Source organism: Piliocolobus tephrosceles, unplaced genomic scaffold, assembly GCF_002776525.5.
Source record: "Piliocolobus tephrosceles isolate RC106 unplaced genomic scaffold, ASM277652v3 unscaffolded_110, whole genome shotgun sequence".
Taxonomy (NCBI): Eukaryota; Metazoa; Chordata; class Mammalia; order Primates; family Cercopithecidae; genus Piliocolobus; species Piliocolobus tephrosceles.
This window is the reverse complement of record NW_022292088.1, coordinates 1-11,939: the sequence shown is the minus strand read 5'-3', so window position 1 is coordinate 11,939 and position 11,939 is coordinate 1. Positions and strand designations below refer to the sequence as shown.

Here is an 11,939-nt window from a genome sequence, read left to right as displayed (position 1 = left end):
CCTCCTCTCCCGCCGACCCTCTCCTCGGTACTCTCCTCGCACAGCTCCGGCTCACGAATACCGCCCGCCCACCCCGACTCCACTAGCCTTTGCCCGCCCCCGCCTTCGCCGCCCCACTCTCCCTACGCTGACACTAAGGCCCCTCCGCTGGGCCTCCTCCCAAAGCGGAGCCCACCCAGAACGAACCCCTGCTCCGGGAATCCACCAAGCCCACTCTACAGCGCCCACCCCCTCCGATACCGCCCCCAGCCCCAGCCACTCCCCCACCGCCCCCGGCCCTCACTCACCCGCCTCCCTCCGCTCGCGCAGCCGAACCTGCCGGCAGCGACACCTGACAGCGGCCCAATCAAAGCGCGACTTCTTTGCGGTGCCACCAATCAGCGAAGGGCGCGCACCGGCAACAGAGTCAGGCTGCGTTGGCCGGCGCTTCTGCACGGAGGAGCGTGACCCCTGGTGGCTCCCGGAGGGAATGCAACTTGATGCTCCCTTCCTTTGATTTCTTACTGCGTCGCCCTAAGTCCAGATGCATGGTCTGCACAGAGACGTTCCATGAGACGACGGGGTGGGTGGGAAGCCTGATGCTGAGAAAGAGGAAGAGGCAGAGTTTGTGCCGTTGCTACTCCTTCAGAGCAAAACCAGGTCTTCCAAAGGCCGGTCGCGGTGGCTCACGCCTGTAATCCCAGCACTTTGGGAGGCCGAGGCGGACGGATCAAGAGGTCGGGACATCGATACCATCCTGGCTAACACGGTGAAACCCTGTCTCTACTAAAAATACAAAAAATTAGCTGGGCGCGGAGGCGGACACCTGTACTCCCAGCTACTCGGGAGGCTGAGGCAGGAGAATGAGGTGAACCCGGCAGGCAGAGCTTGCAGTGAGCCGAGATCACGCCACTGCACTCCAGCCTGGGCGACAGAGCGACACTCCGTCTCAAAACAAACAAACAAACAAACAAAAAAGGGGGGGCTTCTGTTTGTCTTATGAGACAAAACAGGGTCTTATATATGTACAGATCCAATAAATAAAGGTTGAAAATATTAACAGATGTAAAGAGGAGTGACAGGGAGACTGGAGACAAAAAAGAGACAAGGAGAGAAGCAGACAAGAAAGTAAAGAGAAGGAACAGAGAGACATTTACAGAGGAGGCAAGAAAATGGATGGACCTGGAATTCTAGACAAATTGATTCCTATCTCCACAGCCTGCTTTTTCTCTACGCTCCAGACAAAGCTGGATTTTAATCCTGGACTTACCTTAAATATCTGTGCAGCCTTGAGCGACTCACTTAACTTCTCTGAGCCTTTATTTTTCTCATCCATAAAACTGGGATTAAAAACCTATTGCCAGGCTTGGCGGCTCACGCCTGTAATCCCAACACTTTGGGAGGCCGAGTCATGCGAATCACGAGGTCAGAAGGGCGAGACCATCCTGGCCAACATAGTGAAACCCTGTCTCTACTAAAAATGCAGAAATTAGCTGGATGTGGTGGTGCGCATCTGTAATCCCAGCTACTTGGGAGAATTATTTAAACCTGGGAGGTGGAGATTGCGGTGAGCCGAAATGGTGCCAGTGCACCTCAGCCTGGCGAGAAAGCCAGACTCCGTCTCAGAAAAAAAAAAAAAAAACTAATTAAAACCTGTTGTAGTGACTCATGCCTATAATGCCAGCACGTTGTAAGGCCGAGGCAGCAGATTGCTGGAGTGCAAAGGGTTCAAGACCAGCCTGGGCAACATGATGAAACCCTGTCTCTACAAAAAAATACAAAAGCTAGCCAGGTGTGGTGGGGTATGCCTGTGGTCACAGCTACTTATGAGGCTGAGGTGGGAGGATCACTTGAGCCTGGGAGATGGAGTTTGCAGTGAGCCAAGATCACCTCACTACATTCCAACCTGGCTGACAGAGCGAGACCCTGTCTCAAAAAACAACAACAACAAAACACCTCACTTAAAGGGTACTGATAATATGGAAGCATTTTCTATTGTATATGTTATTGTTCCTATTATCTTTGCATCTTCGTTTGGGTTTCCCTGGTCAAGACAGTTGTTCCCTCTTTCTTCTCTGCAACATTAGAGGTCTTGCCACTTTTCCAGTCGTGCCACATTGTACTGACCCCAAAGGCCTCCTGAATGGACATAGAAATGATTCTAAGGGCTGCAATAGATTATTCTAAGAGGAATAGATGCCTCCCTAGTTCATGCTCAGGCTCATACCCCCTCCACCACTCTAGCCTTCAAACTAGCTATTTACAGCATCTTCCAGGTAGTTAACTTCCCTTCCTATCCCCCTGAAAATGTAGACTCTGTCCCTAGTAATCATTGGAACAATCCAATTCAACTCAATGAAATAATACATATAAAGTTCCTTATAATTGTAAAGTGCTTTAAAAATATTAAATACTATTTACAATAATAATTCTATTAAATAAATAAAATACCATATATCAATACCATATATTGATTACTTCCATACACTGTAAAATAACTTTTTAAATGAGCATTAATATATTATGTGCCTGTCAAAGGCACATGAGGGATAGGAAAAGTGCACAAGTAGCTGGGCACGGTGGCTCACACCTGTAATCCCTGCACTTTGGGAGGCCGAGGCAGGCAGATCACAAGGTCAGGAGATCGAGACCATCCTGGCTAACACAGTGAAACCCCGTCTCTACTAAAAACACACACACACACACAAAAAATAGCCAGGTATGGTGGCAGGTGCCTGTAGTCCCAGCTACTTGGGAGGCTGAGGCAGGAGAATGGCGTGAACCCAGAAGGCAGAGATTGCAGTGAGCCGTGATCGTGCCACTGTACTACATCCGGGCTACAGAACAGGGCACCATCTCAAAGAAAAGAAAAGAAAAGTGCGCAAGTACATGTGTTTTCTCAGTGGAATTATTGTTAACATTTGGGAAACTACTCTCTAAACTTGGGTAATTTCTCTGCTCCTCTGGCTGTCTTATTTCTCCTTCTGTAATTATCACTTCCCCCTCCCTATTCCTTAATCTTAGTAACCACCCTCTCAATCAAATAGCTGCCCTACAGCTCTGGAAGATCATCTCCCTAATAATCTGAATAAATACACGCTATTCTAAGAAGTTATATTTATTTACTCATGGCTACTTTTTAACCTAGGTAAAGAGGTCCCACAACACAGGTAACATTTTCCACACTGCAGCTGCATAACTCTGTTCTCTAACAATTAATGTCTTACCAGGAGAAGAAGGAATGGACCCAAAGGAGAGGTGGACACTTCTAAGAATACCCACAAATGAAGAAGGTGGAAAAAAAGAACACAAGGAAGGCCTAAGGGGAAAGAAGGGAATGAGAGTAGTGTGGGGGAGTTCTTGATGGAAAGGGAATTCTCTTTCCCAAATACTCTCTCTTAAGAGTTCTGAGTATCTTACTGTCTTGTGGGTACAACAGGATAGCAGAGGTAAGGGACTAATGCCACAGTGCCACTCCACCTTAACTGACCCTCTACGCTGAAGCCCCTCATCTCTATTTCAACTCTAGCATTCATTCTCCTTGCTACCAGGACAAAGGTCAAATCATACCTGGAGCTAGGAAACAAAGCCCTCTCAAGTCTGAATATGAGTTTTATGAGGAGAGAGAGCAGAAGAGGGGACCAGGAGGAAGGCAGAGATGCCCTGATGACCTCATGCCCTGGTACAACACTTGCCTCTGGATTAAACAGCATTAGGGAGCCAAGAAAGGAAACACATGTGGTGTCTGGAGACCTGTGCCTGCCTGTCCCGGTCCCACACCCAGTCATCTCACCACACCCTTCACCACCTCACTTTACGTTCTCCTCCAGCCCAGGAACTAGGAACTACGGAGAGAGAAGCCAAGGGAGAGGAGGAAGAGGAAACTAACGATTCCCTGCCCAACCCCGGCCCCACACCCAGCACCACCAACAGGTGAGCAAGCTTGCCGAGGAAACGCAGAGGGCATCCTGTGAGCAGCGAACACGTCTGAGTCTGGAAAAGACGCAGAGAAGTAAAAGATCAAAGGCGAGGTAGGGGGCGGGGAGGAAAGTGGGACAGACAAAAGGAAAAAAGTGGGGGATCATGAGAAGTAGAGGCAGGAAGTAACAGGGCTTCAGACTTGGGTGCAGAGTGGAGGTGGAGGACACAGCACAGATGGCATAAGAATTAATATTTCCCTGGTTCCTGCCAGGCACTCCTTTCTCAGCCTTGTAAGGAGTGCACAGAGGTGGCAAGGAAGCACCTTGCTCCTCTTCCTGGTTCTAAGGAAAAGGTGACCTTGAGCCAATGGGTGTCTTTCCCAGTGCCTGCCTCTAACCCTGTGCTTTCTCCATATCCTCCTCTGGTATCTGTGTTTATTCCGCGGTTTCCCCGCGGCTGCCCCCGGGAGAAGGGAGAGGAGGCTGGGGCAGGCCGAAAGCAGAGAATAGGTTGGGCAATGTCACCCTTCCACACCCACAGGGTAGATGGATCAGGTTTCGGTTTAAACCGAGGGGTTTGGGAGCAGGGTGTTGGGGTTTAGCTAGTCCACGCGGGTGCTGTCCTCCACTTGGTGCTGAAATCTGGGCCGCCACATCCCGGGGGCGGGTGGGGGCTACATCCCCGACTTTAGACGCGCGAGTCTCAGGTCCCGCTAATTACCTGGCGGGTGCCGCCCACCCCTGCCCCCGCGCACCTAGCGCGGTGGCAGGGGGGGAAGGCGGGGCCTCGGGGAGCCCCACCCCTGGAGATTGCGGCTGGGGCCTCCCCCTCCTCCGCCCGCCTGCCACTAGCTCATTGCGCCTCTCCTGCAGTCTGGTTGGCACCGGCTCCCATTCCGGCTTCAGCCTCCAATCCGACCCCCATTTCGGCTGCAGCCTCGGACCTAGCTCCGGCCCTCAGTCTATCCGGTTGCATCCTCCCTCCCTGTTCCGGATCCTCTCTTGCGCCAGCGCCTACTCCAGGATCCCGTAGCCAGACCTCAAGCCATGGCTGGTCCCTTCTCCCGTCTGCTGTCCGCCCGCCCGGGAATCAGGCTCCTGGCTTTGGCCGGAGCGGGGTCTCTAGCCGCTGGGTTTCTGCTCCGACCGGAACCTGTACGAGCGGCCAGTGAACGACGGAGGCTGTATCCCCCGAGGTAACAGTGCCTGAGGCGCGGGAGGAGGCGGGGGCAGGTGGTGATTGAAGGTGCGGGTAGAAATGAGAATATGGGCAACAGAGAAGGGCTATAATCACGAAGGCCCTGGAGCTGGAGGGCTGTGCAGTCTGCAGACCTCAGCGGGGTGGGGGTGGGGGCCAAAACCATAAAGCGAGAACATTCCTGGGGACCTGCCAGGACCACCTCTGGCCCTACGAGTTCCAGCTGCACTCGCTGCCCAAATCCCTAAGTGTAAAGCCGGGAACTATCCTTTTCGCTCCCCTCCATCTCTTCCCCTCATTTCCTCAATTCCTCTCCTTAGGCTTTTCCCCTCCTCCATCCCTAGTGTTGTGTCATGGCAGGAAAGAACTGAGCTGATCTGGAGAAACTGAGTTGGCCAGCCAGAGGCCACTAGAACTACTAGAAAAGCATAGACTCTGAAAGTCCCTAAAGAGATTACCAAGGTTTAACCTCTTTGTAATTCCCCCTCCTCCCACGGAGCAAAGCCAGACATGGCCAACTGGACAGCTCCCAGGTAACTGCACTAGTTCTAGGGTCTGTGCCCTCCCTCCATGGTCACTGGGTACCCCCTCCCCAGCGCTGAGTACCCAGACCTCCGAAAGCACAACAACTGCATGGCCAGTCACCTGACCCCAGCAGTCTATGCACGGCTCTGCGACAAGACCACACCCACTGGTTGGACGCTAGATCAGTGTATCCAGACTGGCGTGGACAACCCTGGCCACCCCTTCATCAAGACTGTGGGCATGGTGGCTGGAGATGAGGAGACCTATGAGGTAGGGGGTCCCCAGAGTCTCCCTGATGATCCAACTCATCTTCCCAGTCATCCCAGCTCCTTCCCCTTAAAGACCTCTCACTTTCCCCCAAGACTCTGAGCCCCCCCATACTTAAGTGGTCTGACCCAGTGAAATCAATGCACAGTTGAAGTCTGGGGAGGGATCCCCTCTCCTTAACCATCTCTCCCTCTTAACTCCCCTTAGGTATTTGCTGACCTGTTTGACCCTGTGATCCAAGAGCGACACAATGGATATGACCCCCGGATAATGAAGCACACCACGGATCTGGATGCCAGTAAAGTGAGTTCAAATATCCCACTTCTGATTTGCATTGCCTGTGTACAACACTGTATCTCCAATCCCTTCACCTTATTTCCTGACTCATGGTCATTACACTGCTGAGCTTTTAATCTTAATGTAAGGGAAGAATCATATCTTAAGGGGCAGCATATATGGAGATGAAAGGGATAGATAAGAATCACCATGGCCCCAGGTGGGCGGTTTGGGGAAGGGTCTGCAATGCCCCCTTCAATTGGAGTGCTTTCCCAACGGGCCTCTTCTTCCAATGCACGCAAGTAGAATGCACAAAGAGTCCTCTAATGCCTAAGGAAGATCTCTCCTTTCCCAGGGGCCCTCAGTTCCCACCGTGTTTCTGTGACTTATATTCATTTCCCTTATCTCCCAGATCCGTTCTGGCTACTTTGATGAGAGGTATGTATTGTCCTCTAGAGTCAGAACTGGCCGAAGCATCCGAGGACTCAGTCTGCCTCCAGCTTGCACTCGAGCGGAGCGACGGGAGGTGGAACGTGTTGTGGTGGATGCACTGAGTGGCCTGAAGGGTGACCTGGCTGGACGTTACTATAGGCTCAGTGAGATGACAGAGGCTGAACAGCAGCAGCTTATTGATGTGAGGGCCTTAAGAGGGCGCTGGTTGGTGGGAGCAGATGGAAAAAAGAGCCAGAGGGAAGGCTGGGCCAGATGAGACATGGGCTCTGAGAGGCCCAGGGGCCACCATGAAGATTCTTAACCCAAGTCCCGTTACTCTTCCCAGGACCACTTTCTGTTTGATAAGCCTGTGTCCCCATTGCTGACTGCAGCAGGAATGGCTCGAGACTGGCCAGATGCTCGTGGAATTTGGTATGAGGCTGCTCCTTGCCTCTTTTGCCTTCATGCCCTCACAAATGCTTTTTCTTAATCCCCTCTCTCTCTCCCAATTCTTGCCTTGCCTCTTGAACACTGTCCCTTTCCTGCCCTCAGGCACAACAATGAGAAGAGCTTCCTGATCTGGGTGAATGAGGAGGATCATACACGGGTCATCTCCATGGAGAAGGGTGGCAACATGAAGAGAGTGTTTGAAAGATTCTGCCGAGGCCTCAAAGAGGTTGGAAAACATTGTGTAGGGGAACTAGGTGGGAGGACATAAGGAAAACCAAAGAGTAGCATAAATAGATTATGTAATTTATCAACCCACCCAGGACATGTCTGATAGTAAAAAGGACTATCTAGGACTCACTCTAGGAAAAAAGGTATAAACCAGCTGGGACCATACTGGGAAAACCAGGACATGTGGTCACCCTAAGATTAGGAAAAGAAAGAGTGTCAGGAACCTTAGGAAGTGAATAAGGCAGTTGCCAGATAATGCAAAAAAGGAATAACTGAGATGGCAGGTCAGTGCCTGGGATGTGTGCAGTGGAATGGTGAGGTGTGCAGATAAGGAAAACATTTGAGCTTAGATTGATGTTGGCGGGGAGAGGTTGCTGTGTTCACGACTCCAATATAACCACCCAGTTCTGAGCCAAGGTAGGCCTTGACTCTGGATTCTATCATTCTTGTTAAAGTATCAGGTCGAGGCTTTAAGTTGAGAGTTGGGAGGGAGACTGGGGAAGGTGGAGAATCGAATGGTTCGAGTTCTAGAATATGTGGCTCTACATGAGAGGTTGAACTGAATCATCAATCCTACATAGATTGGGTCTCCATATCCAAGTCTACATTAGAAATCCCCATAAACTCAATTCAATCTTAGTCTATGTTCTCAAACATACAGTTCTATTTTAGGTTTGCAAAGAAAAAGGGCTCCTCTTTTAGATTCCGAGAAGTTTCTACTATTTTTGGCAAGTAATAGATAACATATTCTGACTATGCGTGGGTTGGGAAGTACCTTTAAATTATATGCCTCAGTTTCTTTGTCTATAAATTGGGATAATGAGATTTTCTACATTTTAGGTTGTTGTGGGGATTAAATGAAATACAGATAAAGTACTTGCTCCAAAGAAAGTGCTTAATAAGTGTTAAAGTGTTAGCTGCATTATTATTCTAGATGGGTTTCCCCCATTTTCAGCATGTAAGATATGCCCTATGCCATGGTTCTTTCTGAACTATAAACAGGATCCTTTTACTCACGTTGGGTAGTGCTCTTTGTGACCATCACTCTGGTAGATCCCTTGTCTCTTCAACTCTAATAGTCATCTTCATGACTACGTGGTTAAGTGAAGCAAAATGCCTTCCCCCTGCCCCTATTCCTATGAATCTGGCTTTTCTGCTCTGTTTTCATCTTTCTCTGCATTGACACAGGTGCTCCGTTCACAGCTAACAGAACGTTATCTTACCTCTTCCTGGCAAAGCTTACACCTCATCTTCTGTCTGAAAGGACCCTTCCAAGCTCTAGGCTCATTAGCAAAGCAAAGATAATTGACGCATGCAGAACTCATTGAATAATCAGTCCTCTCTGTTCAGTTTACCGCCTCTGTTCATTTCCCTAGATCATCCCTAATACACCACTCCTTCGAGTTTTCTTCTTCCACATAAGATATTTTTTCACAATCTCATTATTATGCACATCATAATTTTGCATCATGTATGCATGAAAACAATAACAAACCATTTTCATAAAAAAAGACCAATGTCATCCATTCACAGCCAAGTTTCTGTTCTAGACATATTTCTAGTGTTCTTGTGTGTCTAGCTAAGGGAGGGTCCAGGGTTAATGAAATATCCCTGATTTTTCATTAACAAAACCTTTGTGGACTCAGGTGGAGAGACTTATCCAAGAACGTGGCTGGGAGTTCATGTGGAATGAGCGTTTGGGATACATCTTGACCTGTCCATCTAACCTGGGCACTGGACTTCGGGCAGGAGTGCACATCAAACTGCCCCTGCTAAGCAAAGTAAAGGAGTTGTGGGGTTACAGAGGGGTGTGAGTAAGGAAGGGTGGGTTGTGGATGGGGAGGGAGTGGACTCTTTGGAAAGGAGCCAAACATGTTGTGGCTGAACGGTCAGGGGACAGGCCAGGCACAGTGGCTCATGCCTGTAATCCCAGCACTCGGGAGGCCAAGGTGGGCTGATTACCTGAGCCCAGGAGTTCAAGACCAGCCTGGGCAACCTGGCGAAACCCTATCTCTACTACAAATGCAAAAGTTAGCTGGGTGTAGTGGAGGCTGAGGTGAGAGGATCACTTAAGCCTGGGAAGTTGAGGCTTCAGTGACCTGTGATCACTGCAGCCTGGGTGACAGAGAGAGATCCTGTCTGAAAAAAAAAAAAAAAGGTCAGGAAACAGAGCTCTGAGCAGGTTCAGGGCTCCTTCAGGTAGGACTAGTCTCTGCCTCTATCGACCGTGCTCCCAATCCCTATCTCCTCTCTAGGATAGCCGCTTCCCAAAGATCCTGGAGAACCTAAGACTCCAAAAGCGTGGTACTGGAGGAGTGGACACTGCTGCCACAGGCGGTGTCTTTGATATTTCTAATTTGGACCGACTAGGCAAATCAGAGGTGAGATCCTAAGGGATTAGGGTGAGGACAGCTATAGGTCTGTGGGGGCTGAAATATGGCAGTGAGTGAGCCTCCGGTATGTAACATAATCTGAAATGAAATTCAGGTCGTGTGGGGAGGCAATTGGAAATGAGCAGGCAAGTCAGTCAGTGCTAAAGAAAAGCTCAGATTGTAGGAAGCAGAGATCAAAGATTAGTGTCCTTCAGGTGGAGCTTGTGCAGCTGGTCATCGATGGAGTAAACTATTTGATTGATTGTGAACGGCGTCTGGAGAGAGGCCAGGATATCCGCATCCCCACACCTGTCATCCACACCAAGCATTAACTCCCCATCACCAGCTGATGACTCAAGATTCCCAGGAGTTCTGCTCACTCTAATGATGGCCCATTCTACTTGCTCTGGACCTGCCCCCGCATCCCCTGCCTCCATCCTAGTAAAGACTCCTTGCTATGCTGCAGCTGTCTATGTTATTTCTAATGGTGGGGTGAGGAGGGGAGCAGGCTTCAGGAAATGAAAAGAGGCAGTGGGATTATTTATGATGGAAAGAGACTCCAGATATGGCATCCTGGGAACACTGATTCTCAGGTGGGTGGAAAGCATTAACATTTTACCCATATTCCTCATCAGCTTCTGAAAATAATCAGGATGCACTTCTGTTTGCACTTTATTCATTATGACTTAAGATTTCTCTCCCCACAATCTCCTTCTACTGTAGAGACAGGCTCAGAGCAGGTGGCCAAGGAAGCTGATAGTCAATACCAGGGACCAGGAAGGTCGTGACCAGTCCTGGAGGCCCCAGGCTGTACTTCGACCTATAATAGACAGGGAATGGGAGTCATATCACAACTCTGCTCTCCAGGAGCATTGATACTTGGAAATTAGCGCTCTGCCTGTAGACTCCTTCACTCCAGGGATCTCCCTGGGTGCACTCTAAGAGCCAGACAGCACCAGATTAGGGGTTTGATTCTGGGTCAGGAGATGGAGGCTCAAGCTGTGCAGCTGGGAACTCACCTTGCTGTTCCGGGCTCTCCTTCCCCTCATGCTGGGCCCATGCAACTGCTCGTCGCTGCTCAGGACTCAGAAAGGCCATTTGCTCAGGAGTGACAGCCACAGCCTGAGCACTGGTGAGACTAGATAGTTGGGTGGGACTAAACACCACCTGGGGGCAGGGGTAGGAATCAGTACATGCCAGTTGGGCCCTGGCTCTCCTGTGGTCACCCCAGTCCATTAATACTTACAGCAAATTTAGGAGGAGGGATGACAGAAATGGCAAGAGGAGTAAGGCCCTGGATCTGTCCCTGCAGCAGTGCTGAAAGAGCCAGGTCTGGGATCCCAGCTGTTGAAGCAAGTGGCATCCAAACATTGTCTTAGACTCACCTTCCTTCTCTTCAAACTAATAGACTTTCTCTAACTACTCCCAAAGTGCCCTACCGTAGACCTTCCCCAGTATATCTCTAGCCCCTTATGTAAGCACCCTCTCAGGTCCCCACCTTAAGAATTGCAGGGCAGTCTTCCATCCAGTCCACCCATGGTATAGAAACCAAACCAACTTGCACCAGCAGTAGCCCAGCTCCCCACCTGCTATGGTGCCAATTTCAGTGAAGATCTCAGGCCCCCAGTTACTGATTGGGCCAAAGCCACCAGGCAGTACAAGGAGGTGGGCCAGAACCTCCAGTTGTTCTTCAGAGCACTGGAGATGCAGGCTGCCCAGGAAGAGAGCTGCTTGGCTGTAGAACAGTGGGAAGGAAGGAAGAAGAATTCAGCTTCAGCGAAAGGGGCTGTGGTCATGAGACAAAGGAAGAGATGGCTTCAGATGAGTTCCCTTCCTCCATGGGACCAGACCTTCATGATCCTTCTTTCCCCCGTAAGTCCACCTTTACCTCAGCACCACCACCCTCAGCCCCTTCACAAGTGACCTAAACTCCCAGCTGCTGATGTGCTGGAGCTCCTCTGGCCGCAGTCCACAGAGCGTATAACCCAGCGCTGTCAGATGAATGAAGTCCAGGTGGCTCACATGCCGACCACTCTGCCGTAGGAAACTGGAGACCACAACACGGAGCTGGGGTGGGGGTTGGGGGCAGAGGGGAAGCAGAAAAGTTATGGAGAATGAATGGACAGGGAAGTGATAGGTGTTGCTGGGTTACATTCTGTTACTATTAAGACCTAAAGAGTCACGGGGAAGGCCGAGGACTCAGAAAAGCAAAGGATAGAAAAAGAGGAGGCCTCCAGGAAAAGAGGTAGGAGACAGTATTATGTGTTCAGGGCCTCAGAGTGAATAAATCAG

General features: G+C 50.2%; 1 protein-coding gene and 1 long non-coding RNA gene across 4 annotated transcripts; one reads left to right on the top strand and one right to left on the bottom strand.

The window, feature by feature from the left end:
* The first annotated feature begins 3,590 nt into the window (after window positions 1-3,590).
* LOC111529168 (creatine kinase U-type, mitochondrial) lies at window positions 3,591-10,565 on the top strand. Of its 3 annotated transcripts, none has more exons than XM_023196027.1 (10): window positions 3,591-4,005; window positions 4,773-5,095; window positions 5,694-5,892; window positions 6,097-6,192; window positions 6,578-6,799; window positions 6,944-7,029; window positions 7,150-7,273; window positions 8,922-9,056; window positions 9,531-9,656; window positions 9,863-10,112. In XM_023196027.1, the coding sequence occupies exons 2-10, from the start codon at window positions 4,947-4,949 to the stop codon at window positions 9,977-9,979; spliced, it is 1,254 nt and encodes a 417-aa protein (XP_023051795.1). In that variant the 5' UTR covers window positions 3,591-4,005; window positions 4,773-4,946; the 3' UTR covers window positions 9,980-10,112. The 3 variants fall into 3 exon arrangements, with proteins under 3 accessions (XP_023051795.1, XP_023051796.1, XP_023051797.1); XM_023196028.1 differs by having other exon boundaries at window positions 3,679-4,005; window positions 5,602-5,892; window positions 9,863-10,565; XM_023196029.1 differs by lacking the exon at window positions 3,591-4,005 and adding an exon at window positions 4,331-4,409 and having other exon boundaries at window positions 5,602-5,892; window positions 9,863-10,565.
* Window positions 10,297-11,854, bottom strand: LOC113219860. The gene is made up of 5 exons (XR_003306839.1): window positions 11,572-11,854; window positions 11,234-11,382; window positions 10,894-10,991; window positions 10,667-10,814; window positions 10,297-10,467 (listed from the first exon to the last, which is right to left on the bottom strand). It is a non-coding gene; the product is annotated as an uncharacterized LOC113219860 (long non-coding RNA).
* Window positions 11,855-11,939: the final 85 nt, after the last annotated feature.

Coding starts and splice junctions, on each gene's coding strand:
- LOC111529168 (XM_023196027.1), top strand. CDS start 4,947: ATGGCTGGTCCCTTCTCCCGTCTGCTGTCCGCCCGCCCGGGAATCAGG. Junction 6,193..6,577: donor CGGATCTGGATGCCAGTAAA/GTGAGTTCAAAT, acceptor CTTATCTCCCAG/ATCCGTTCTGGCTACTTTGA. Junction 7,274..8,921: donor TCTGCCGAGGCCTCAAAGAG/GTTGGAAAACAT, acceptor TTGTGGACTCAG/GTGGAGAGACTTATCCAAGA.